Consider the following 26,936-nt stretch of genomic DNA (forward strand, 5'->3'; position numbering starts at 1 on the left):
AGATCGAACTACCTGGCAAATATAGAGGAACTAAGGAGGATCTCGTAGGATTCCTGACAAACCTCTGATCCTACTTCTGGTTTAATGATAATAAGTTTCTAGACGATAAAGCTAAAGTCCTTTATATAGCTATAAGACTAAAGGGCAAGGTACTTAGATAGTTCGAGCCTACGTAGAATAATTATCTTATTAAGGAAGACGAAGACGACCGAGATACATTTATATAGGTAGTCTTTCGATCCTATAACTGGTTTAAAGAAGAGCTTTAGAAGGTTTTTAGCGATAAAGATAAGAAGATTTATATGTAAGAAAGACTTATTAATCTCTGATAGACTAAGTTAGTAGCCTCTTATATTATATAGTTTAGATAGGATATACTTAAGTCTTAGCTTAACGATAAGGCGTTAATATAACTATTCTATAATGGCTTAAAAGAAAAGGTTAAAGATAAACTATATAAGTATAACCGGCCTAAGACTCTAGACAAATACATTATATAGGCTATTAGAATCGATAATCGACTCTATATACAAGAGTAGCAGAAATGAGGTCGGATAAACGGAACTATAGTCAAGGCTAATAATAAGAAAAAACGAGTATACGTTAGTATATCGTATAGGACGTATCCTAGAGCTATAGATATAGATATAGTATAAAAGCAAGACAAGAAAAAGATAGCCAAAGACAAGTCTAACGTTACCTACTATAACTATAGAAAGAAAGGACATTATAAATAAGAATGTTAAAGCCTAAAGAAAGACTAGAAATCAGTCCCTAGAAAGGAAATTACGGTCATCGACAAAACCACCAAGGATATTATCAAAGTAGCGGCTACAAGCTACAAAGACAGGGACAGTAATACGGATAGTCTCGGACACAATGGCGACGGTAAAGACGAATAAGCACTATACTCCGAACTAGTTACTATAGACCTAGAAATAGGTCTTGCCAAATAGAATACGGCAGGAGAGTATACACCACCAATTTCGATTCTTCTAGCCCTAAGGCAGTAGGGTTTTACAGTTATATAGAGGCGGGATAGATTGTAGACGACCGACACCTAAGGAATCGAAAGACCTAGACCTAATATTCTATTCCTCTAGGAACGAATTAAATAGTACTATAACAAGGTTTTCCGGCTTAATATAGAACTACGTAAACGGGATGGACGCTTAATTCGACTTACCTAGTAAAGCGATAAAATGAGGGACGAGATAAGGGAACTCTGACGTATCGTAGAAACTATTAAAGAGAAACAACCTATGATATATAATAAGCCTAATAGCTACGCCAAGTATTTTGACGATTAGTAACTTAGCTATAATATATAGAATCTAGAGTACTAGTTTATATGTACAAACTATGGAAAAGACGAACGTATGTGGGAAAACTACTAGAAGAAACACTCCTACCTTAGCATTAGAGTACCTACGGTACATATATAGTGGGAAGGATTTGGAAAAGAATTCTAATACCTTCTAGGCAACGCTACATAACTATACCTGTAATACGAGGCACATATACAAGTGCCCTAGTTCTAGTGTATATCATACAAATGCCAATACCACTTTCGCGACAAATTCGAAAATAATCACTAGCCGACCTGATAAGGAAATGAGGACAGGAGCCTCCGCCCTATGGAATAGGTCTATAATGTAGGAAACAGAGCGGCCGAATTGCTCTAGAAAATCGAAGCCCGCGATCTAGAAGGCATCATGGTAATACTAAAACGAGCCTGGCCTAGGTACTACGGAATAGGACGAGACATATAGGACTCGTGCCGAAGTAACGACTACCTCTACTATACAGACGAAAAGAAATCGCGGATCTAGGAGCTTTAGATAAAGCTATAGTATGTATAATGGAAAGCAGAACAGACCTAATGGTAGGAAGCTGCTAGCACTTAATGGCTTATAGAAATGAGCACGATCGACAAAGCCGCTATTAGCCAAATAACCAAAGAGGTTAGCACTGACCTAGGAAATAGGTTAGGGCCCTTCGAGGGGCCTAAAAACCGTTAATGCCTATATAGCGGCAAGTAGTAGTGTAGTATAAGAGGAACTAGTATAAGAAACCACTATATCGAGACCTCCTAGCAGAAATATAGGAAATCATTATAATCTTTAGACGATAGTAGTAAGATAAGTGACTATAGATAATAGTATAATAGAGATAGCATGAAATGCTCGTACTAGTAGATAGTAGAGTGGAGATAAACCTAATTTCACTAACGCTTATAAATTAGCTATAGATACCCTAGAGAATGAAGTAGAAGCATAGTATAATCAAAGGGCCATTTCCGATGTAATAGGTATATAGGGAGACTAAACCAATCGATATCACTATAGCAAGGAAAACTATAGTAGTCGTATTTAATATCATAGATATAGGTAATGATAAAGATATAATATTAGGATTACTATAGTATAAAGATTATAATCTAGATATTAGCTAGAAGAATAGTAACTACCTACAACCCTAAATGGAGTCGTATTTAACTAGCGAGATAGGGAGCATATAAGGATCATAAGCGGACGATGTTCAAGGGAAGGCATATCCTATAGATCTACCGCAAGAGACGGATAGTGGTAGGCAGACCATTACGGACTCTAGAAGAAACGGTATAACGACATTAACGTTACAATAGGAGGAACAAGCTAAACCGCCGATAGCTGTTCTCTCTGTTGACGAATGTAGAGCACTATAACTAGAGTAGTAGGTTAAGACAAGAGAAATCGCTAGCATTGCTATAGACGGAACCAAGTTTGTATACTATTAGAAAGCCGAGAGACAAGATAAGACTAGGGAAGTACTAAAGGAATATAAAGGATACCTAGCATTCGAACCAAAGTATCTAGAAGGATTACTAGAATATAGCCTATAGGATCACAAGATCAAGCTTAAGGAAGGAGTATAACTAAAGTTCTTTAAGATTTACTATACGAGCTAGATATAGAACGAAGAACTTAAGCGATACTTAGAGGAGAACCTTCGAAGAAGATATATCTGCCTGTCGATATCGCTAGTAGGCTACCTAATCCTATTTATACCTAAGAAAGATAGAAAGCTACGGTTATACGTCGACTATTAGTAACTTAACAAATAGACTATGAAAAACCGATACCCGTTACTACTAATCTTATGGCTCCAAGATCAATTAGCAGGAGCCTAATATTTTACGCGTCTTAACTTGCCATCAGTCTATAACTATATATAGATCAAAGAAGGCGACGAGTAGAAAACGGCCTTTAGGACACCCTATGGCCACTACGAGTACCTCGTCATACTATTTAGACTTACAAACGCGCTAGCAACGTTCTAAGCCCTGATTAATCAAGCTATCTAACCCTTTCTCGACAAATTTACGGTATATTATCTTAATAATATACTTATCTTCTCTAAAATAATAGATAAACACTAGAAGTACGTAAGAGTAATACTAGATATATTATACGTATATAAGCTATTAGTTAATAAAGAAAAGAGCGAATTCTATGTTAGAAAGACGGTGTTTTTAGGATACGAAATATCCCTAGGACAAATCTAGATAGAACCTTTAAAGATCAAAGCTATCAAGGATTAGCTATAACTAATGTTAGTTACGGAAGTACGAAGTTTCATCAGGTTTACAAACTTCTACCGGATGTTTATTAGAAACTTTAGAGCGATTATACGACCTTTATACGAACTTACCAAGAAGAACACTAAATTCTAATAAGAAGAGTAACACGAGTAAGCATTTATATAGATCTGCGACGCCATTACTAAAGATCTAGTACTAGTACTACTAGACCCTAAGAAGCCATTTGAGGTAGAAACGGACGCTTTAGACTACGCCATTAGAGGACAATTGGGACAACGAGACGAACAAGGGAAGCTATATCCTATAGCCTTCTTTTTAAAGAAGCTCGATAGACTACATCTTAATTATCTAATCTATAATAAGGAACTACTTATAATTGTTGAAGCTTTTAAAGAATGGTAACTATATATTAGTAATACGATCGAACTAATATAAGTATATACAGATCATAAGAATTTACAATACTTGATAACGATAAAGGAGCTTAACAGACAATAAATATAATAGGTAGAATTCCTTGTAGAATTTAATTTTGAGATCTGTTACAAGAAAGGCAAAGAGAACGTATAAGCAGATGCCTTAAGCTGACGAACGGATCATATAGAAGGACGAACGGAAATAACGCCACCGTTATTTAAGGAACAAATAGACGGAACGCTACATTACGAAACGTAGACACCTATAGAAGATGATCTACTCGACTCGTTCCTAGAATGTTACGTAATCTTTTAAGAAGAAAGGATCAACGAGGCATAGTATCAAGTAACACCTAGACTAGTAGTATCTGATGGAGTGGAAGAAAAAGATAGGAAACTCTAGTACCGAGGCAAAGCATATATCTATGACAGGAATTAATAGCTACGAATGATTTAAGAACTCTATAAATCGAAACTCGGAGGATACAAAGGAGTTACGAAGACTGTTGTACAAGTCAAGAAACACTATAACTTTCTATAGTTAACGATATAAGTTAAGGAAGTCGTATAGAGCTATGATATCTACAATCAAAGCAAAACGGCATGATATAAGCTGTATAGGCTACTTTAGCTATTACTAATAGCTAACAAACTATAGAGTTTAGTTACGATAGACTTTATTATAAAACTGCTAGAATCTAAGGATACGGCTATAGGGGTAATCTATAATAATATTCTCACTATAGTAGATTACCTAACTAAATAGGTATACTTCTTTCCCTATAAGGAGTCTTAGACAGCTAAATAGCTAGTAAACGTAATCTATCGGCAAGTCGTATTAGTGTACGCTTGGCTATAGGAATAGATTACCAATAGAGATACCAAGTTCGTATCGAAGTTCTAGTAAGCGTTAATGTGACGATTAGGCGTTAATAGCAAGCTATTAACGGCATATTACCTATAGACTAACGGACAAACGGAGTAACTAAACCAAGTTATCGAGTAGTACCTCTATTCTTATATTAACTACTAGTAGGATAACTAGGTTATACCATTACTAATAGTATAACTCGCTTACAATATAATGCTAACAGAAATGACCAAAGTCATACCGTTCTTCGCAAACTATAGATATAAAGTAAACCTAAGGCAAGGACTAGAGGTTATAGTGCCAAGAGCAGTAGTCAAAGTAGAACAAATATACGTACTATATAAGAAGCTTAAAAACAAACTTAAGTTTGTTAGAACTAGAATAAAGAACTACTACAACAAACATAGGCTTAAGGGACCTTGCCTAAAGAGGGGAGACAAAGTCTACCTAATCGTACAAAATTTACAAACCAAACGACTAAGCATGAAGCTAGACTTTAAGAAGGTCAGACCCTTTGTTATCAAGGAACAAGTTTCGACATCTAACTACCGACTATCATTACTATCATCTATATGATTATAGATAGATATTTTTCATATTTCACTTCTTAAACCAGCGCCGAAGAATGCTAAAATTGCTACAAATATCGAAGTAGAGGACGAAGAGGAAGAATAGGACATCAAAGAAATTCTAGATTTACGTATTATTAATAGGGAACTATAGTACCTAGTTAAATAGCTTGATTTTGGACTAGAAGACAACTTATAGGAACTAGTTAAGAACTTAAGTTACCCTAAGAAACTAGAGTAGTTCTACTAGTAGAATCCTAACTAGCTATAAGAACCGGCTCTAAAGCCTATTCCCTAACAGAAAAAGAGGGGAACCTGCTAGAATTAGGACTAGGATCTAATCTAATTAACTCCTAATTAAGTATATTAAAAGTACCTAATGCCTAAGCCTGACCTGTAAGGGTCTACGTCTTCGATATTAGCAGGGGAGTATCTAGTTCTTCCTCCTCCTCTAGACGAGCTACGCTATAACGAAAAACCTCGGCACTACGATCGCGCAGGGATTATTGTAAACGACGTAATTAACTTAAACGGCTTAGTGTCCAAGCAAGAAGCGCCTTAGTCTTAGTAATCTCTTTCGAAACCTTCTCCTACTCCGACAAATTCGAAAGGACTAAGATAGTTAGCAACCTAGGACTATAAAGGAAAATAATAAGGAACCTATAGGTATCTGTAACATTCTAGCTACTATACTTCTTGCCTATACGAATATAGTTCTGACACTTATTTAAACCCTCTATCATTATATAATGCTTTTATAGCTTTATATTCTAATAACGCTTATAAGGTATGGTGACCTTATAACCCTCTTGCTTAATCTTAATTATAATAGCATGTCGTTTACGCTTAAGATCACGAAGGTTCCTAGGAACACGATCAGCCATGGCGGAAGAAAGCTAGCAGAAGAAGGACGTTACCTATAGGGAAAGAAGAGGGGGTGTTGATGGTATTTAAAACAAGTCATGAGAAGCTTTCGGGTCGAAAGCCCTGAAGAGGGGGTATCGTGTCACGAGCTAACTATATACCGCGACCCGGTAGGGCATAGAGGACTAAATGAGCCACTAATCAAGAAGGGCACGAAGCGAGGCTAACATAGGATCGCTAGGGAGCGCGGGCTACCACGGGTAAACGATTGCCAAAAGGGAAGGATAGCAGAGGATAGCTAGCTACCAAAGGCAATCTAAGGATAGGATAGAAAGGGACTATAAGCGATCGGCAGAAGTATATATATATATAAATAGCCACTTGTTATAGTGGACTCTAGGAGTTTACTAGTGATAGTAACCTACAATTATAGTACTTATACTAAGCATTGCTGACTATTGTGAGAGACAACTCTAGTGTTGTTATAAACCCTTTAGCTTTACCGAATCCCTTAGACGACCTATACGCTAATCCCGCTTGATTTACCTTTGTCTAAACCCTTTTAGAAGAAGTCTGAGCTGGGTTCGTCATAGTTAATAATTATAAGTAGCTATTATAATCTATTAATTACTTTAGGATAGTCAAATAGATCCTAGGCTACTTATTAAAATAGGTATATAGACTTTTACTTAGATAGTGTTTTCCTAGAGATAACCTTACTTATATAAGTATAAGTATAGCTCTTATACTTAACATATACTATCCCCTTAATATAGACGTTTATAGCATTCTTAATAAGCGCTTTTAACGCTTTTAGTCTAAGGTAGCTAGCTCTTAAGTACTAAAGATCCTCGGTATCCTCTCTTATAGTAGGTAATGCTTACATCTAGGACCTTCTACTATATATAGTGAATATATTCTATAAGAATATATAAACGTTTACGATACCTGCTTTACTAATTAAGATATAGTCCAGGAAGCTTAAGTAGTAGGAAAGTAGCTTATATTTAAGGAAGGTAAGATTATATTTATATTCTAATTTATAAAAGATAACGTTATTTTCTAATGTTCTAAAACATAATAAGCAATCTAAGCTATAGTACTAAGCGCTTACCTTAAGTAATGGAGCTTCTAAGATAATATTAATATAGAATCCTTTGACGATAGTAATATCTTTAAGTATTAGGCTCTTAGTATATAGTCTATATAGTCTATCTAGAACGTTCTTAATTACCTAAGTGCCCCTCTTACTAATAGGAAAGGTTATTATACTTGCTTTAACAAACTTAAGATTATCTACCTTAATAAACGTCCTAGGCAAAAGGAACTTCTTATTATTAACTAAGTAGGTTATATTATATAAGTCTAGTAGAGTGCTTTCTAAAAGAGGATAACGTTATAGAGTAACTATACTAAATGCCTTATAGTAAGTTAAGAGCTTGCCAAGTAGCTAAAGGCTAATAATTAATATATTAAGGGAACTAAGGTATTCTACCTCTAATTACCTAGAATAGGATAGCTCCCTCCATTTAGTAATAAGTTAATTTTTTAGTCTAGCCTATTTTGGCTTATCAAGCACCTAGTAAATCTTCTTATACTCCTTATCAGAAAGGTATAAGCGTTACTCGTTACTATAGATGGCTTACTTAAGTATATAGTAGTCTACTAGATCCTATAGATGTCTTAGGCGCTTATAGGGATATCTTATATTACGTTACTAACCATTATAAGAGTCTCTATATAAGTCTCTACCTCTCTCCTTACTACTCTTCTAAGCTATAGGAAGTGTTAATATATAAGTTATTAAAAAGATTCTATACTTCTAAGAGACTCTAAGTTATATATTATTATTAATTAGGATCTTAGCTATCGTAATAAAAGTACTAAGCTCTAGAAGTAGCTATCTTATACTATTAATAAGCTCGATTTCTATCCTCTTATTCGTTACCTAGGTTAGTAAAATATATATAGTAATAGTATTAAGAAAGGTATAAAGTCCTTATATACCTTATATTTCTAAGATATCGTATTAGATAGCTTACTAGAAGGTAATATTAAAGTTATAAATCTAGTACTATAGATTAACTCCTAAACGCTTAACTATATTAAGACTAGTTATATATCATATTATAACTATTATATAGAGTATTACAATGAATAGTATAAGTATAGAGCAAAGCACCTAGATAATCCCCCTAATAAGGTTAACATTCTTTTTCCTATATACTTTTATAGCTTTATAGAGTTTAGGATCTATAGTATATACTAGCTAGTATTATAGCTATCCTATCTGCTTACTAACGTCTATAATATATATAATATCTTCATAAAAGGAGTCTTATAGTTATACGAATTCGGCTATAATAACTATATTAGAAGGCATTAAGTCTATAGATATTAAGGATAATAATCCTTCTGGAAGTTACTCTTAGGAAGCTAGGATAAGGTTATCTCTAGCTTGCTTATAGGTTAGGTACTATAGAACTTCTAAATCTAGCTTATAGTTACCATTAAGGTCAACAAATCCCTATATACTAGCAAATTTAGCCTATAACTATAGTTCGATATACTATAAGTTCCAGGAACTAGGCCCTATAAGGTATATAGAAGTCTTGACTAAGATCTTAGATATAATAGACATGTCGTCGAAAGTATATTAAAGCAGGGTAAGAGAGTTCGTAATAGAAGAAGCTACTACTAATATTAAAGATATATCGGTAGAAGAGTAGTCAAGGCGCCAGGCTTATAACTGCCGAACGTAGTAATGAGCTTCTAGGAGCGTTGAAAGCAGTCTGTAGTAGGTGGCTATACGAAGGAAAGAGTGCCTTGTTAAACTATCTACAAAGGAGATAAAACGACTGATTATTTATAGATAAAGGAGCTGGCCAAAGCGTTGAACAGCCTTATACAGCTGTGGCAAACGCGTGGCTAATACGTTTGGAAGCTCTATAGCTTCCGACACGTATGAAGGCAGTCCCTAACACGTGTAAATGATGCGTCACTACATCTAAGAGAGTGATGTACCACGACTTGGCAGAAGGTCATGGTCTATGTCTTCAGGAGCCACGTTATTGAGACTGACTGTTGAGGATAACTAAATGGTGGTAAATTCCAAGGGGGACAAACGAGGGCCAAGATGTCGGTATCTAATGATATGAAGGTCTGCCCCCTTGCCATTGTCAGCTTCACCGCCGCCAGCATCAAAATTGACCAGAGGTGGCGACACAGCAGAGCTTCTCTGCCTTTTTTTGCCAGGCTTGTTTGCCCCTTTAGATCATGTACAGACAAGGTAAGGATGGCATCTCGAGTCACAGCGGCCCAAGTTCCTGCCCAAAGAAATCGAGAATTTATTCCTCGTCCGAAAAGCTTAGGTTATTCAAGGCAATGAGTGCATTTTCAGACAAGAAACGCGGCGACACTTTTTGAGCCGGGTATTTGAGTCCTCCCGTTCAGTTTGGTGGCAACAGGCGGCGCCTCACGGCGCCTTGCTAACAGGAACACACACGAAGCACCGCAAGTCCAGGGACGGCTGTGTCGTATGTAATGCGTACAAGGCGAAGTACGCCAACAGGGTCTCTTTCCTTTTGACTTCTGCAAGGAAAGGAATCCAAAAAAGGAAAGAAAAAATACGGGAACATATTCAAGCTTGGGTTTTAGACCGAGAGGGAGACAAGTTTTGGCCTGTTTGATCAGCCAGCGGTTTCTGACACTAAAGGCAGGCCCGCGGCAGTCTTATCATAACCGCAAATCGACGAGTGTACAGTACCCTGATTAGGGTATAGTTAAGGTAGGTAGGGAGGCAGTTAAAAGCGCCCTACAATGCTGCATTATACGTTTGGATGCGCCTTGTATGTACACGCACATACACGTTCTGTTTTTAAAAAAAATAAAATTACAATCAAGTGCACTCATTACAAGGTACATCCACCTCACATAACGCAACAAACATACGAGGCAAATCAGCGGTATAGTGTTGTCGGTGAGCTGAAATTCCCCGCTAATCTCGCTTCTCTCTCACGTTAGACTCTCAGGGTTTGTTCGCATGCCACCTCGCGTTGCTTTTCTGAATTTGTCCTTGAACCGCCCACCAACCAGCAGAACCAGCATTGGGTCAGTGCATGTTGGATCATCCTTTCATCCTTTATAACCCCTGGAGACCCACCTCGTTCCGTTTGTAACAGGGGGGGGGGGGAGGGTAGTCAGCCCATCATTACGAGCCATTACAAATTACCGGACAACTACTCCAGAAATTGACATAACTGCAGTGTAAATACTACACAGTCCTCAGTCTGCGGAAATCGTACGTGTGTAAGGATATACGTAGGCACGTAATTTCATTTTGATGTTAATGGGTCCGGGATTTTCCCTATCAACAACCCCCTATCAGGTATCTCGTGCTTGGAGGGGGGAAAAAAAACCATAAGCCTCCAGGCAACCCCCCTGTTGTTCGTCAAGCCCCGATCAGATCTCAGTTTTCCCACGGCCCTTGTACATACATACCATTTAAACCCCGGAGCCTGCACAAGGCTCCATATCTAATCCGTACACAGAAATCCATCCATCTGATTATACGGATGTACACCCAACAGAAGCTAAATACTCGGTAGAGAAGCTGCACAGGCCCGCCTGACGCGGCTTGTCTTGTCCCATGATAACCTCGATTAGCTGAACTTAGCTCTGGTGGTACGAACACCCGAAATTTACACCGTCAAGTTGCGCGCCCTCTTCTTTTTAAGAAGTCGCGAATAAAAGAAAAATCGAAGAGAAGTGAAAAGAGCAAGAAGAGGGACGTATTTTATCAACTACGCAGCTTCACATCCTAAAGGAAGAGGAGGACTACCTAATCACCGAGAGGGGAGACTTCTAACCAAGTCCCACCATGACGACGAAGAAAGTCCTCTTGGTGGTAAACTCGGAATACGGGCAGGCGAACGTGTTCCTCGCCGCCGGCCACGCGCTGCAGGCCCTCGACAAGGACGTGCAGATCCACTTCGCGTCGTTCAAGCAGATCGCCAACGATGTCGCCACGTCGTCCAAGTACTCGGTGAAATGCACGCCGGGCGCGGCGCCCTGGACCTTCCACCTGCTCGACGGGCCGAGCTTCATGGAGGCGATCCAATACAAGGACGGGCCGCGCACGGCGCTCGAGCGGATCATGGGCCAGCGGCCGACCTTCTCGTCCATCATGGCCATGATGAAGGTCCTCGTGCACTTGTTCCTGCCCTGGGACCAGCCCGAGTTCGACCTGGTCTACAAGAGCCTGGTCCGCATCTTCGACGAGGTCCAGCCCGACATCACCGTCGTCGATAGCCTCTTCGCCCCCGGCCTGACCGCTTGCCGCGCCCTCGGGCGCAGGCACATTGTCCTGTCGCCCAACACGCTCAAGGACTTTGCCGTCGCCTTCCAGCCGCGCGCCGCGCTGTTGTGGAAGTTCCCCATGTACGTTTTTTTTCCCTCCCTGACGAATTCGTTCCTTTTCTTCCCTTGGCGTTTTTGGACTCTTGTCGACTTTTCGACCTCCTTCTGAAACAATTCTTAATTAATTATTATTTAGCATGGGCTCGGCATTCGAGTTCCTGGTTCCCTGGCGGAACATCCCCGCCAACACTGTGTACGGCCTGGCGCAGATCTACTTCTCCCTGACCGACACCCGGCTCCGGGAGACGCGGGCGCGCGCCCGGCAGAAGCTGGGCGCGGAGCTGGTCACGTTCGAGTCGCTGATGATGAACCCGCCGGCGGGGCTCAAGATCCTCGTCTCCAACCGGCCCGAGATCGACTTCCCCCTCGTCATCCCGGGCCACCTGACCGCCTGCGGGCCCCTGATCCGCCCCGTGGCCCCCGTCGCCGACGACGACGGCGAGCTCGACGCCTGGCTCCGCCGCGGCCCCACCGTCTTCATCAGCCTCGGCACCCACCGGGTCCTGGAGGAGTACGAGGCGGTGGAGATGGCGCGGGCGCTCCGCGTGCTGCTGGACGCCGTCGAGGCGTGGGAGGACACCCTGCGCCGCCGCGGCGGCGAGGGCGGCGAGGGCGGCGAGGGCGGCAGCAACGTCGGCGTCGGCGGGGTGCCCGGGAAGCTGCAGGTGCTGTGGAAGCTCAAGCGGCACAAGCCCGGCCAGGACGCCATGTACGAGGTCGGTCCGGGCACCAGGGTCCACGGAATCCTCCGGCGGGAGATCGAGGCGGACCGGGTCCGGATCGTCGACTGGGTCAAGCCCCAGCCGTCCGCCGTGCTCCAGGCGGGCACGGTGGTCTGCTCGGTCAACCACGGAGGCGCCAACTCGTTCCACGACGCCTTGACGTACGTTTTCCCTCCCTTAGTTTCTTCAGAGAAAGAAGAAAGAAGAAGAAGAAGAAGAAGAAGAAAAAAGCTAACAATGTTCGCAGTTCCGCTGTCCCGCAAGTCATCCTCCCCGCCTGGCTCGACTGTTACGACTTTGCCAACCGGGCCGAATACCTGGGCATCGGCCGGTGGGGCAACAAGCAGGCCATGCCCTCGTGCGCCGAAGCCGAGCTGGGGCCCATCCTGGTCGACGTGGTGCTGGGCCCCCGGGCGGCCGAGATGAGGGCCCGGGTGCGGGACCTGGCGGACCTGTGCGCCAAGACGCCGGGCGCCACGGTCGCCGCCTCCAGCATCCTGGATGAGCTCAAGTCGTACGACGAGGGCGAGGAGGGCGAGAAGTGAAAGCTGGATTAATTATTCCAGAGTCGGCAAGAGGGGCAACGTTCTCTTTCTACCTACAAGGGGGATCATCTCCTCTCCATACGTTGCAATTACTAATAATACCTACGTGCTCTATATGCTCCGGTATAACATACCTATGGTCACGATAGAATGATGGGATACCTGAAGTGGGTTAATTAATAGTTGGATGGGACGGCTGCTAGAGATACAGAATACCTAGGTATATGACTTAGTACATTCTGTTTGACCTCATGTTTCTCCCGTGGTCTTGACCTCGGGCTACGAGGACCTAGGAAAGGAGGGAATCCCCTTGAGATGTAACTCGCGGGAGGAGGGTAATTGTACATAATACTAGGAGTTAGAGGGGGTGTTATGTCTGCCTCTATCAGAGGATGAAGATGAGCTTGAGGGACAACCTGACTTAATTATCTAATTACTGTGAACTTTCTTAGTCAGAGCACTCTCGATAGACCAAGGCCATGATACCTAATTAATTACCCCTTTATGATGAAACCCCTCCCCCTCCCCCCCCCCCAACAAAAAAAAAACCTCTTCTTTCTCATGATGCCCCCTCACATAGCCGAGTCGTCAGAACATGTGAATCCTCGTGGACGAATGGTACATGGCCGGCAGAAAACTCCCATTGTCCTCCATGCTCTCCACCGCCGTCCGCAGGCTCTTGGGCGTCCGCTTCAGCACGGCGGACGAAGGGGCTAGCGAAGTCACTGACGACGGTACGGATGGTATGGTAGGTATGTTTTGCAACGAGAAGCCTTTGTCCGGGCTGGCCGTGAAGCCGGTTCTCGACGTGCCCTTCTGCCATGTACCGAGCTGCCGGACCCGGCCGAACTCGGCAATATACTTCCGGTCCGCCACAACGAGTTCCTCGGTCTCGGCAACCAGGCGCTCGAGGACAAGGTTGATGACGTGCTGGGTCAGCGCCTCCCGTTTCGAAGCGGTCGACGGTGTTGTGTGGTTGGTGGGTTCAGGAAATCAAAAAGGACCCTGTGCAGACGGCCGAGAAGTTTGGGAGGGGAGGCAATTTTGCCTTAGAATAAATAGATGGATATCCTGGATATTGCTCTGCAATATGATTGCCGCCCGTGATAGGACACATTCCCTCATCGCATGTTTTATCCGTAGAGTGGACCCAAGACCGCGGAACCCCCCCCCCCCCCCCAACAAAAAAAAAAAGAAAAAAAAAGGAAACGAATAATACCAAGAACTTGTCAGGGCTAATGATTGGAAGGGAAGAGCCGCTTCATTTTCTGTGGAACATTCGATGCAGTTATTATATTGGTTCATCGGCCGAGCGACTTTTTCTAGAAGGCGTGGGAGAAGCCGAGAGTGTAATAATTAACATTGTAACCTCAGCCATCTCGGGGCATGCTCGAAGACCTGGAGGTGGCAGTATATAAAAGACCGCCCGACGGGGGTTTGTCACTCAAATCCGAAGCGATCATCGGCCACTTGGGGAGCGATTTAGCGATTTAACTACAGACGTACCGACTGACAAAGGTAATTAATATCGTTCAAGTGTCCAACCCCCAACTCACCTCGATTCTAGTCCCACCACAGGACCAGGCAACCAAACAAGAGGGGAGGAAGACGAAGAAGAAGAAGAAGAAGAAGAAGAAGAAGAAGAAGAAGAAGAAGAAGAAGAAGAAGAAGAAGAAGAAGAAGAAGAAGAAGAAGAAGAAGAAGAAAGAAAGAAAGAAAGAAAGAAAGAAAGAAAGAAAGAAAGAAAGAAAGAAAGAAAGAAAGAAAGAAAGAAAGAAAGAAAGAAAGAAAGAAAGAAAGAAAGAAAGAAAGAAAGAAAGAAAGAAAGAAAGAAAGAAAGAAAGAAAGAAAGAAAAGAAAAGCAAGATGCGCAGCTCCAGCCTCTTGTTGACCCTCGCGACACTGACAGCCACGGCGCTCGGGGCGCCGTCGTCGCCCGCCGTGGGACGCTCTGCTCCCGTCGTCCGACGCGCCGGGCCGTGCGACGCCTACAGCGAGGCCTGCCGGCCCGTGATCCAGGCCAACGCGTGCTTCGCCGCCTACATCGTGTTCGGCACAAAGGAGCAGGTGCTGCAGTGCGTCGACGTCAACGACCTGGCCAAGGCCGAGGAGGCGGTGAGTTCCTATTTTCCCATCTTGTTGATTCAATCATTCGTTCGTGGTCTCTGTTGTCCAGAGTCCGTGTCTGACCTGAAGGAAATAGATCTGCGCCTGCTACGGCTGCGCCGAGCAGGCGGTCCAGGATTGGGCCGTCGAGACCCTGGGCTGCGAGGCTCCGTCAGATTAATTAGATATCCTTTGATGCGTTCAGGGGCCAATCTCTTTTCAGGTAAATACACGGACATACATGGGCATAGGTGAACTTCGGCAGCACCACTGGTAATACGCACACGGGATGGCCAGGGAATGGTAAACAAAGGTACCTAACAACCTTATGAATCCGTGGCAAAGCGTCATTGTGAGTAATGAAAGGCAAGAAACAGAGTGCAGGAAGGAAGGACACTAGGGCAGGACGAAAATTACAATCTCAGCTAATAATCGCTGGTCACCAAGAGTGTTCAAAAGCTACCGAGATGCCCAGATAGGTGCCTGAACTTCATTGAGAAAAGAACTTGATAAAAAAAAAAAAAAAACCACCGCAACCGCTTCTTTAAGCGGCGAATATGCACACAGCAAACACTTTACAGTTCCACTCTCCATGCCGAAGTAAATTGTACCTGATATTTAACCTCACTTCAACTCCTGATAGTAAGAACTCACCTGCCTGCACTTCCTGCATACCCAGTCACCTAACTCTTCACAACCCCGCCCGGCCCTCCGGGCGCATACCACCCCCGGGCCATCTCGACACCGTGGTTATAATACCTCTCCTCCCTCGCCCCGTTCCGACCCGCACCAACCGCATCCAGCTCGGCCGCCGACTGGCCCTGGGCCTCCACCGGCACCACCGCCACCGTCGGCTGCTGCCCCGCCGGACCGGTTCCCGTCTCCTTGACGGTGCCGCCGTACACGTAATACGCCGGCCCCGGCCCCGGCGAGTGCGCTGCTGAGCCCGGATATTGCTGTTGTTGCGGCGGCACGGACGGATGTTGATAATAAGAGGCTGGCGAGTCGCCGCCGCCGCTGCCGCTGCTGCTGCTAACGAAGTGGGAGCGATGGCGGCGCGCGGCCAGGTAGTAGACGACGCAGGCCGTCACCAGCACAGAGAGCGGGATCCCCAGCCCCAGGCCGATCTTGAACCCGGTAGTGTTGCCCCCGCCGCCGCCGCCGCCGTTGTCGTCATCTTCCGAGATCGAGCCCGAGTTCGAAGAAGAACCTAATACGCCCGAGGGCGGCTGGTCGATGGCGGTGGTCCGGGTGGCTGTCGATGACGCAGAAGACGCGATCGCCGCGGCCGTTTCCCCCGGCTCCGACGTGAACGACGATGCGCGCATGGAAGAAGGGTTGTTGCTATTGCTGGTGCTGCTGCCGCTGCGGGCGGTGGGGGTCGTCGTCGTGCTGGCGGACGGAGTGAGGGTGTACCTCGATGGCCCGCCGCCCAAGGGGGGGTAGCTTGTTGTGGCGGCCGTCGCCCTGGCCGAAGCGATGTTTCCGGCTTCGTCGAGAAATACCCCCTTACCGTCCTGGCAGCACTGCGGGTCGTTGTTGCAGCAGAGGCTGCCGTCGGCGCATATCGTGACGCGCGGGAAAACGCCACCTTGCTCATCTGCTCGGAGAGGTATCATGCATGTTAATTTAGGGTATTCCAATGTTAGGTCCCTGGAGCGAGTATCCCTGACGACACAGACCTCACGTGTCGCCAGTTTCGCAATGACAAGAGGACCACCAAAAGGTTGAGAAGAGGCGGGGGGGAGAGAGAGGGGGGGGATGGAAGGGCGTACGTACCATATTTGCAGATCTGGGCGCAGTCGGGATCCCATCCCTTGACCGCGCAAGGCCCCCGCACAAACAGGTCGGGCCCGTCGCCGACGTTGTGGCAAAGGCGGTTCGACAGGCATGTGGCGGTCGGCCCGCAGCAGGCATTGGAGTTGGGGCACTTGGTGTTGTTGGCAGTCACCCCGCCGTCCCATCGGTAGCAGTCAATCAGTAGAGGGTCTGTATCAGCACCGACAAGGGCTGCGTAGAGAGGTGCCCAGAGAAGGATGTAATAATACTCCAACATCGTCGTCAGAGAAAAAAGCAATCGGCTCAGCGAGCCGGACCCTCTGCGAGAGGATGGTATGACCGCCTATGTGTTCCTGAAGATGGGGGAGGTGCGCTATGGGTCAGCCAACATGTAATTAGGCTGTTTGCATACGCATTGATAGGAAAAAGTACGTACGGTGACGGGAAGACCACGGACGGGGCGAAACCGTGGAAAAGTAAGATCATGGCGGGCTAGTGGAAGCCGGTAGCTAAGTACGGTACGGAGTAGGTAATTAATTAGTGAATTGCCTCGGGAGATAAGGGACCAGGTGCGGAATGCTGTACTGTGGTAGTCGGCCTGCGGGGAACTTAGTGTTGTAATCGTGTAGTGTAGTGCAGAAACAGGGGCGTTTGACAGCAAATTGCGCCGTACACTACGACGTGGTGCAATCCCCTGTCCATACGTTGCTACACGGCATCTGGGGTGATTAGGTATGTACAGTACTGTATCCGTACATACATACTGTACATACATACATACCTTGAATAGCCTCCAGGCTGTGGCCTACTGTGTAATTAACACAACCTCCCTACCTCTCAGCAGAACCATACAGAGTAAAACTGTACATACAGTATATCCATGCCATGTTACTTACCTAAAGCAGGTATGTACTGTACATACGGAGGTAAGGGAGGTACGCGCTTGCATGCACGTGGTATCGAGCGTGTGTCATGAGGAAACTAGTATACGGATAAGGGTCTTTTTGATCGTGAGCCGGTGAGCTGGTGAGATTGCCAAGGTTACACCAATTTCTGTTGCCTGGTCCGTACACTACTCGGTTGTAGTGCTGTGCCGCCCACGCACGTCGGGCGAGACTGTTCCGCCGCACGACGGCTCTGCATGGACCTCGCCTTGTGGCGTCCGTGCCGCCGCTAGTTTGATCGACAAATACCCCTTCCTTGGCGCTTTAGCTGGAGAAATGGGTCGGCGACGGCATTAGTCATTGTCCCCTAAGCGCTTGCCCCTGTATCTGCTCCTCCGTGCGCCATTTCTCTGCGGCCAAACTACCCAAGTGAGTAGTTATGCTTGTCATAGGGTAACAGAAGGGAACCAGTCCATATCCCTAATGCCTTGAACTCTCCCTGGTAAAAAAGCAAGACTCATCCACCTCTCACTTCTCGGGTCTAAGGTCAATGTCAGCTTGCCAATCATCATGGGACTACCCTCGGGTTTACACAGTTATCTAACTTTTCAACCTGGCATACAAAATAGTGCACAGCAGTCTAGGTGTAAAAATTTGATGTCGCTTGCTGCCGCGCCGCGCGAACCGAAGGGCGCAGGGTCAAGATTTGATTCAACATGCCTTAAGGTTGCATCGAGTACGGCCCCATCGGTTCAGCTAACCCGGAGTTCTGCCACTTTGGGATTATCGTTTGACTACGATACCCACCTTCGAAAGAATTCACCTGCAACAGACCAGAGTTTGCAATCATCACCACAGCAGGGCGGACAAACAGGGCGACGTGAAACGATTCTCAATTCTCGCTATCCAGGCAAACACAGGGCTTCCCATGATTTCGCCAGGAGCAATTACTTAATAGTGATTACCTTAAATGAATCCCAAAACACATCAATAGTTCATCTAGGGGCGACAACACATGTCAAAGTTACAACACAAGCAAGATGCCAGAAATGCGATTCGTAAAGACGGTGCTTTTTGGCTCCATCAACTCCTGGCCCCGATCGATGTTTAAAGCTGATGACGTCGTTTAATATGAGATGGAAATCGATCGGAGACTCTCCACCAGGAACACATCTTTGAACGCAAAAGAATAGACATGACGAAAGATTTGTCACGATTCAAGAATGTTCCTGGAGATCTTAGACGATGGTGAGCAAAGTTCTCTGTAGTTCATTTAGTGGGGGGAACATACATACAAGCTTAACTAAAGGCGTAGCCACGCAGGATATGCCCCACCATGCCCCGCCACGATTGGCGCGTGCATGCTGGAGTCTGCAGTCAGAATCGCGCGCCAAAAATTCGATTGCAGGACCGCCAGCAACCGCGATGAGATTCATCTGCCGACTCGCACAATGGCAGCCAACGAAACCACCAGCGCCGTGGCAGATGGCCAGTCCGGCGCGCCAGACGCGGCTCCAGCCGCTGGGTCGCCTGCCGAGACGAACAATGGCCACCGCGGAAACCGCGGCGGCAGAGAGCGGGGCAACGACAAGCAGAAGCGCAAGCATTCCGGCTTCGGGAGCGCAAAGTAGGTCGCCCGTGATTTGCCATTTGCTTGGTGGCTTCCCAACGCCGACACCTAACGAGGTAACAGAGGCCCGGTACCGGACAAGCGCGAGCGAGTCCAGAACGACCGCAATGCCAAACGCCGCAAGGTGATCGACGAGGACAACAAGGGTAGCAGTTACATGAGCATTACCTTCACCCCCGAGGAGATCGCCGCCGAGGGACGCCGGCCGAAGCGCAAGGTCGCCGTGATGATCGGGTACGCCGGCACCGGCTACCACGGCATCCAGATCAACCACAAGGACAAGACGATCGAGGGCGACATCTTTGCCGCCTTCGTCGCCGCCGGCGCCATCTCCAAGGCGAACGCCGACGACCCCAAGAAGTCGAGCCTGGTGCGCTGCGCGAGAACGGACAAGGGAGTTCACGCGGCCGGCAACGTGCTCTCGCTGAAGTTGATCGTCGAGGACGAGGACATTGTCGACAAGATCAACGCGCACCTGCCGGACCAGATCAGGGTGTGGGGTATCCAGCGCACCAGCAACGGTTTCAGCTGCTACCAGGCCTGCGACTCCCGCTGGTACGAGTACCTCATGCCCAGCTACTCGCTGCTGCCGCCGCTGCCCCGCAGTTTCCTGGGCAAGAAGCTCGCCGAGTCCGCCAACGAGAAGGGAGTCTACGACGAGTACGTCGAGCGCCTCAACGACGTCAAGGATTTCTGGGAACAAGTTGAGAAGAACGATATCCAACCGATTCTCGAGAAGCTGGAGCCCGACGTCAGGGCCGAGGTCTTGCGAAAGCTCCACGACACGCAGGACCAGGATCTCGGCGATGAGGGGGCGCAGACGAAAGCCGACTCTGACGCAGCGGCGGCCACCAACGCCGGCGAGGATACAGAAATGAAGGAGGCGCAAGGGCAGGAGGAGGACGTGGAGGAGAAGAAGAAGGAGAAACCTAAGGAGGATGCCGAGGGGGGTAGTGCCGAAGCAGGGGCCCCACTCGAAAACAGCGCGTCCGAAACACAAGGCCAATCTGCTGCCCGAGGACCGAGAGCCGAGCCGGTCCTCACGCCCGTCGAGCGCGCGCTCCGCGAGATCAAGGCTGCGTATGTCGCGGCCAAGCGGCGGTACCGCGTCTCGCCCGTGCGCATCCAGAGGTTGCAGCAGGCGCTCGACCTCTACCTGGGCACGCGCAACTTCCACAACTACACCATCATGAAGTCCTTCAAAGACCCCTCCGCCAAGCGCCACATCAAGTCGTTCCAGGTCAACCCGACGCCCATCACGATCCGCGATACCGAGTGGCTCTCGCTCAAGGTGCACGGGCAGTCCTTCATGATGCACCAGATCCGCAAGATGGTCGCCATGGCCGTCATGGTCGTCCGCTGCGGCGCGCCCCTGTCCATCATCACCGAGAGCTACGGGCCCAGGCGGATCAGCATCCCCAAGGCGCCCGGGCTCGGCCTGATGCTGGAACGGCCCATGTTCACCGAGTACAACAAGAAGGCCGCCTCGCTGGGCAAGGAGCCCATCGACTTCTCAAAGTGGGAGGACAAGATCGCGGCCTTCAAGGACGAGCACATCTACCGCAGGATGTTTGAGTTGGAGGAGAAGGAGAACTCGTAAGTCTGCTTGATGAACACACACACATACAAACTCACTATGCTACCTAACTGTTTGAGAAGGGGGGTGAAAAGAGATTGTGCTAACAAATTGTGCGCTCCGCGGCCAGATTCCATCTCTTCTTTAACCAGGTCGACAACTTCCGGACAGACTATTTCCTCTGGGTGACTGCCGGTGGCGTGGAGGCGTCGCACGAGCGGTCAGAGCGGACCGAGAAGGTACCCAAGGCGCTGGAGACGGAGTTGGGTGATGAAGCGGATGGCGTGGAGGAGGTGGGCACATAAAACACTATAATAAACAAAAACGACACTCGAGCTTAGCCTCGCATGTTCCTCTACCCTTGATAGACAGACGAGGCGCCGGAAATCAAAATACTATGTCTTGATCTTCTCCATAACGCGATATTGTGACACTGATCTCGTTCGCTCGATTATTTATTATCCACTTAATAACAAGGTAATCATTTTGATTCTGATCCTGGCACCGCTGGCCCATCCAGTCCGCCCACTTCGTATGTGAACCCACCGCCGGCCGCCGCCGCGTGCTGGAGCAAGCTCTGCCGCTGCCGCTCGCGGAGGGCGCCGAGGAGAGAGAATACCTGCTCGCTGTCCATGTCCATACCCTGGTCAGCTTCGCCGGTAACGGGTTTGAGCGCGCCGATGATCCACAGCTCGCGGATCCTGCGGCTCAGGGAGACGAGGTCTTCGGTCGATTTGATCTATATATATATGTATATGATCAGTAATTACCCAGTCCATGGGGAAGGTTTTTTTTTTTTTTTTTTTTTTGTGGGGGGGTTGTGAGCGATGCGAGAAGACTAAACAGCCAAATGCGCGCAATCGCGGAACTAAACGGACCGGCGAGATATACATACCATTGCGCTTAACTTCGTTTCCATTGCCAGGCTCCGCTCGGCCGTCTGCCCAGTTGAGGCCGTGTCATCAACTGGGGCGAGCGCGAGGTTGAAGTAGTCGCGCACCGAGGTCAGAATGTCGGCGATGAGGATATTTTTCCTCTCTGTTCCGGGTTAATTTCTGTCTCCTAAGAGAGAAGTTTAAGGAGGAGATCTCATGCTATTAGGACAATACCGAGAAGGGTCCGACCTGAATTGATGCACGATGCACCAACAAGGCTCCTTCATGCGCCAATGACAAACATGGCATGAGTGCAGCTGGGTGTGCGACTTACCGAGGAGGTTGGTGGCCGAAGTCGCATCCCGATCCATGAATGGATCGTAACGAGATTGCGGTTGTGTATGCCGACAGAGATAAGCTGTTTTCTGTTCTTGTATGTGTATATAAACTGTAGACAACCGAAGGCTGCCAATTAGGTTTGGTTCATATCGCGAGTTGACGATGCATGCTACTTGGGCGAGCACGGTTGCGCACAAGTTCAAGTGACCAGAAAGTGAAAAGTGGGGACAGTGCGAAAAGAGGGTTAGAGCGAAGTCGCGATGCTGGGAGGAAGCTGCTAATTACTGCTCCCTTGAATTGACAACACACGCCTCCATTAACCGAAACAAAGAACTTGCACGAAGATACTTCATAGACGAATAAACTAGCATCATTCTCCATTTGAGGCATTAAGCCCATGCCTGATGGAGTTTGGATGGATAGAGCCCGATGATTGTCTGCACGATAATAGAAGTTTTCATATAATTCAAGCTATAATTAATGGATTATTCGTTGAGTGACGAGCGTTGCAGACTTTCTTCTAGTGTCCACAACCTGCAAACCCTCACTCTTCGCAAATAGTTTGACCTTAATGCGATTCCATAGGCTCTGCGTCAATTGAGAAATCCCACTCTACAAGTCCATTTGGCCATCACCAAGGCAAATCCTCTCACCTGATTCTCAAGCTCCCCAGCAGAATTAACTCCAGCTTGGGCTTCGCGTTCCTTGGCCTCGTGGTCTGCCGGAAGAGAACTTGGTTTCGCCTTGGCTGTCATCCGAGCCACCTTGCAGTCTGACCGTGAGGACCCATCCGTTCTTGTGACCGCGCAACACGTACTCATGGCAATAGACGTGAACGGTGGTGCCAAGTTCAACTCTGTCGCCCTGTTCCTCTTGCAGCCTGCCAAGGTGCTGGGCAACTCAGGTCTGGAGCACTCTCATCAGCGGCACCACCTATTCTTTATCGTCGACCACTTGGAAGGTGTCAGGCTGCGGCCGCCGATTGTTGTCGAGGTAGAGTGACCAGTAATTATTCCCTCTTGCGAATAGCTGCGGTAATTGACCGGCAGTCGTTCCTGAGAGTTCGCCAACTTAACCCCGAATTTGTCTTTAACTGACGGGGGAAAAACGCGTCCCAACTTCTCCACGCGCCGCCTGGGAAGCCGCTAATATCCCGCGGGCCTTCCGCACATGGCGTCGCCAGATGCTGAGTTGCATCTCGAGCGGCGCGCTATTACCAGGCGCCTCATCCGCGCCAGGAACTACGAGATGATTGGCGGCACACCACTTCTCACAGGCTTCAGGAAACTACGAAGACGCAAAAGTCAGCAACGAAGCACAGACCAAATGAATCCCGCTCCTTCATCACATCCACAGAAAGGAGATGAGAAGAGTCGAGACAGACCATATTTATCCTCTCCCATCTTGCGTAGATACATCTCCTCGCGGAGCAGTTCGCTCACCGCCTCCTTCCAGCGAAACAAGGTCTTCTCACTCCCCAGCACCCCCGGGCACTTGAGGTCGGCGTCGTTCAGGATGTACGCGGCCTTGCACCCACACCCCCCAGATATCTCTCTCCGAGGAGGACCATGATGTTCCTGTGCCCCGCGGCGTCGTACGCTGCCCACGCCTCCCGCAGATAGCGGTCTCTGCACGAACAAAAATGGCCTTGTCTCAGTCTTCGTCGTCATCGTTTCTGCAGCGGGCGGCTGTAACGTCGGCAGCGATGGCGGTAGCGGCGGGGAAGGGGGAGGTACCAGGATCCTAAGAAAGCCCCTTGCTGTCGTCTATTAATTAAGACGTATCCGAACTTGTGGCAAACGCCGGCGTAGAGGGTGATGCTCATCTTGGGAAGCCAGAAGCGCCGGAAGCGCCCCTCGATGGCCCGATTTTGATAGCCCAGAGGTGTCGGAGCCACATCCAGGTGTAGGTTTGGTCAGTGTAGAAGTGAGAATCTCGACTAGGCGGGAGAGGACCGACTCGGTAAGGTTTTCTGGGGGGTATCGCCAGATCTCGGAAGTTGCCATTTTTCGTACCGTTGATGGCGATGTTAGATCTGCAATGAAAGTACGGCTTGTGAAGTTGTCCTGGCATCGAGTTGGCCAATCGTAGACTGAAGATGGGCCGCTGCTCTAGCCTGTGCTGCTCGTAGGCAACTTCTTTTTCTGCGGTCAGACTCAACCAAGCAGCCCGGGCAACCAACGACCAATGTTGCTGTACCAGTGCTGTGTGAGGTGATCAAAGAGAGGATGGGCAAGGTCCGACCAAAACAGATGCCCGGGTGATGTCCACAGCTTTTGTAGCTCAAGACGGCGAACATTGCGAGACCTCATGATGCACTCGCTCAGGGACACAAATGGGATGTGAAGAGCACAGGTGAACACTACTGAAATCAGTTTATCATTCCGAGAAAGATGATCATTAGAATCTAGATGCGTGAGAGACACGTCGCAATGGGTATGAGTACAGCAGGAATGATTATCATGAGAAAACGACGAAGAACAAGGGACAGGCAACTTATGTCCCTCCTGAGCCGGTGGAGCTGTCGCTCCCTGGAGGGTCTTTTGACGCATCCTCCGCACGCTCAGTTCACAAGCTGCAATCCCATCTTCCTCAGCTTCCCGCCATACTTGAAGAACAGTAGGGGCACGGGAATCATCACGATGCAGATGAAGCCCAGCAACGTGTTTCCCCAGCCGAGACCGAGGTTTTCGTACATGGCCGGGCCAGCCAAGGGCAGCAACATGCCCACCAAACTGCGGAACACCGTGTTTGCGGCAATGGCCGAGGCCGCGTACATAGGGAAGCAGTCGACCAGGTACGTCGTCAGCGGCAGGAAAAGGCCGATGATGCCAAGCGAAAAGGGGAACAGGCCGATGACGGGGACGATCCAGTGGGTTTTATAGTAGGTCGACCAGCCGTACCAAAAGAAGGTGATGGGCAGAAAGCAGCTGAAGATGATGGTCAGCGGCAGGCGCATCTCGGGCTCGAAGACGCCGCCGTTGGCCTTGGTGCGCTTGACAACGCCCCTGTCCGACGTCGCCGTGACGACGGCCCAGCCGGTAAAGTTGCCAAGCCCGAGGCAGATATACACCAGCCCAGTGATGCCGACGCTCCATCCGTACGTCGCTTGGAAGACCAAGGGGATGGTGGTGAAGAGGAGGTAGAGCGTGCCGTATGTAAAGGCAAGGTACAGCGAGATGAGAAAGACGGTTGGTGACAGGAAGAGCATCTTAGTTGGGCGGATGAGGCCGTTGAGGAGGACACGGGACGTGCTCAGCTTCTCGGCACCGGGGTCTTCGTAGCAGCTGCGGAGGTCGGTCCGGTTGAGTTCCTTCTTCAGGCGCTCAACCTTCTTCCGCATCAGGATGCGCGGGTTGGTCTCTGTGGTGAGCAGCTCATACAGGCCGACGACGATAACGGAAACGATGAAGACGATCCAAAAGTCCCAGCGCCAGCCGATGGTTTGGGAGAGCCAGCTGCCGGCGACGGGACCGACCGTCGGGCCTGGTGGGTCGGTCAGCATCAACCTAGAAGACTGCTAGTATTGATTCTCTTTATATCATACCAATCAGCGGCCCGAGCGTGTAAATGCCAATGGCCGTGCCCCTCTGGTCAACTCTAAAGACGTCGGCAATGATTCCCGCGCCAAGGGTCTGGCAGGAAGCGCTTGTCAGTCAGGGCACCGATCTGATGTCCGCCATCTTCTCCGGCTTTGAGAGAAAGAGAAAGAAGGGACGACTTCTGTGAGGTACTTACCAGACACCCGGAACCACCGACTCCACTGAAGAACCGGAATACGATCAGTGACGCGATCGAGGGAGCCAGCGCACACCCGATCAGCCAAATGCAAAAGAAGATGTTGGCCGCAGCCAGCACCGGGCGGCGGCCGTACAGCTCGCTCAGCGGGGCGAGGAACAGCGGCCCGATGACGTAGCCCAGCAGGTAGACGCTGACGGTCATGGTACCGACGACGTCGTTGTGGTTGTCGAAGTCGCGGTTGAGGGTGGTGATGCCGGGGGCCAGGATGGACGAGGCGAGGGGAGTGAGCAGCGTGATGCCCGACAGCAGGCCGACGATGAGCCACTTCTTGCGCTGCGGGAAGTTGAGAGGCATCGCTGGGTCGTCCTGCGACTCCCAGCCGACCACGCCCGCGTCCAGGTCCGACACCGGGATGGGAGTCGGCGGTATGCGCTGCTGGGGCGTGCGCTTGCGCGAGAGGACGCGAGAGAGACGCGACCTCACGCTGGTGCGCGTGCTGGTCCGGTTGAGGTTGAGACCGTCGCCATCGCGCGACTAAGGGTGACGGAGGGCAATGAGCAAGTGAACAACAAAAACCGAGGTTCCTAAATCTAAATGGCTGGATGGGGAGGGGCTCTAACCTGCGCGCCAAGCTCGACGTCTACATCGTCGGCATCCGACTCGGCGTCCCTGGGATGAGCAGTCTTGGAGTCGCCACGGCCCTCTGCCGTTTTTGTTTCTGCATCGGCCTTAACTGCGTGAATTGAAGCGGCGGCCGTCGAGCTCGAATCGGAGAGGGCATTCTCCTGCTTTTCCTTGGCGCCATCAGTTTCCATGTCGGTGCCCTCCCCTTTGGCGTTTCTCGTTTTCAATCTTTTTTTTCTGCAGTGGACTGCCGTGTTGTTGAAACAGCCTTCCACCTTGAACCTCCACTCTTCTTTCTCCCACAGAACGTGCGCACGATGAGTTGCAGCACTTTGGAGGCCAAGAAAGGCCAAGAGGAAGAAGGTGGAAGGCGTGCCTGGGATTTTTTTTTGTT

At 48.2% G+C, this 26,936-nt stretch overlaps 6 protein-coding genes across 6 annotated transcripts; 3 read left to right on the plus strand and 3 right to left on the minus strand.

Moving 5' to 3' along the window:
- Positions 1-10,770: 10,770 nt before the first annotated feature.
- Positions 10,771-13,076, plus strand: MYCTH_2306064 (glycosyltransferase family 1 protein). Its single transcript, XM_003663807.1, has 4 exons — positions 10,771-10,986; positions 11,129-11,742; positions 11,858-12,604; positions 12,691-13,076. Exons 2-4 carry the CDS (start codon positions 11,183-11,185, stop codon positions 12,986-12,988), a joined length of 1,605 nt encoding a protein of 534 aa, XP_003663855.1. The 5' UTR covers positions 10,771-10,986; positions 11,129-11,182; the 3' UTR covers positions 12,989-13,076.
- Positions 13,077-13,640: 564 nt separating this feature from the next.
- Positions 13,641-15,275, plus strand: MYCTH_2127657 (uncharacterized protein; the record flags this gene model as incomplete). The annotated part of the gene is made up of 4 exons (XM_003663808.1): positions 13,641-13,736; positions 13,820-13,922; positions 14,898-15,103; positions 15,192-15,275. The coding sequence occupies 4 exons, from the start codon at positions 13,641-13,643 to the stop codon at positions 15,273-15,275; spliced, it is 489 nt and encodes a 162-aa protein (XP_003663856.1).
- A 98-nt stretch (positions 15,276-15,373) lies between these two features.
- On the minus strand, positions 15,374-17,476 carry MYCTH_2306068 (uncharacterized protein). Its single transcript, XM_003663809.1, has 4 exons — positions 17,459-17,476; positions 17,310-17,382; positions 16,874-17,216; positions 15,374-16,694 (listed from the first exon to the last, which is right to left on the minus strand). The coding sequence occupies exons 3-4, from the start codon at positions 17,148-17,150 to the stop codon at positions 15,778-15,780; spliced, it is 1,194 nt and encodes a 397-aa protein (XP_003663857.1). The 5' UTR covers positions 17,151-17,216; positions 17,310-17,382; positions 17,459-17,476; the 3' UTR covers positions 15,374-15,777.
- A 1,695-nt stretch (positions 17,477-19,171) lies between these two features.
- MYCTH_2306070 (uncharacterized protein) lies at positions 19,172-21,356 on the plus strand. Its single transcript, XM_003663810.1, has 3 exons — positions 19,172-19,384; positions 19,451-20,983; positions 21,094-21,356. Exons 1-3 carry the CDS (start codon positions 19,209-19,211, stop codon positions 21,266-21,268), a joined length of 1,884 nt encoding a protein of 627 aa, XP_003663858.1. The 5' UTR covers positions 19,172-19,208; the 3' UTR covers positions 21,269-21,356.
- On the minus strand, positions 21,356-22,341 carry MYCTH_2306072 (uncharacterized protein). Its single transcript, XM_003663811.1, has 3 exons — positions 22,173-22,341; positions 21,859-22,001; positions 21,356-21,702 (listed from the first exon to the last, which is right to left on the minus strand). Exons 1-3 carry the CDS (start codon positions 22,207-22,209, stop codon positions 21,445-21,447), a joined length of 438 nt encoding a protein of 145 aa, XP_003663859.1. The 5' UTR covers positions 22,210-22,341; the 3' UTR covers positions 21,356-21,444.
- A 2,193-nt stretch (positions 22,342-24,534) lies between these two features.
- On the minus strand, positions 24,535-26,861 carry MYCTH_2080893 (uncharacterized protein). Its single transcript, XM_003663812.1, has 4 exons — positions 26,539-26,861; positions 25,916-26,452; positions 25,725-25,812; positions 24,535-25,663 (listed from the first exon to the last, which is right to left on the minus strand). The coding sequence occupies exons 1-4, from the start codon at positions 26,731-26,733 to the stop codon at positions 24,741-24,743; spliced, it is 1,743 nt and encodes a 580-aa protein (XP_003663860.1). The 5' UTR covers positions 26,734-26,861; the 3' UTR covers positions 24,535-24,740.
- Between the last annotated feature and the right edge of the window lie 75 nt (positions 26,862-26,936).

Source organism: Thermothelomyces thermophilus, chromosome 4 (genome assembly GCF_000226095.1).
Source record: "Thermothelomyces thermophilus ATCC 42464 chromosome 4, complete sequence".
Classification (NCBI taxonomy): domain Eukaryota; kingdom Fungi; phylum Ascomycota; class Sordariomycetes; order Sordariales; family Chaetomiaceae; genus Thermothelomyces; species Thermothelomyces thermophilus.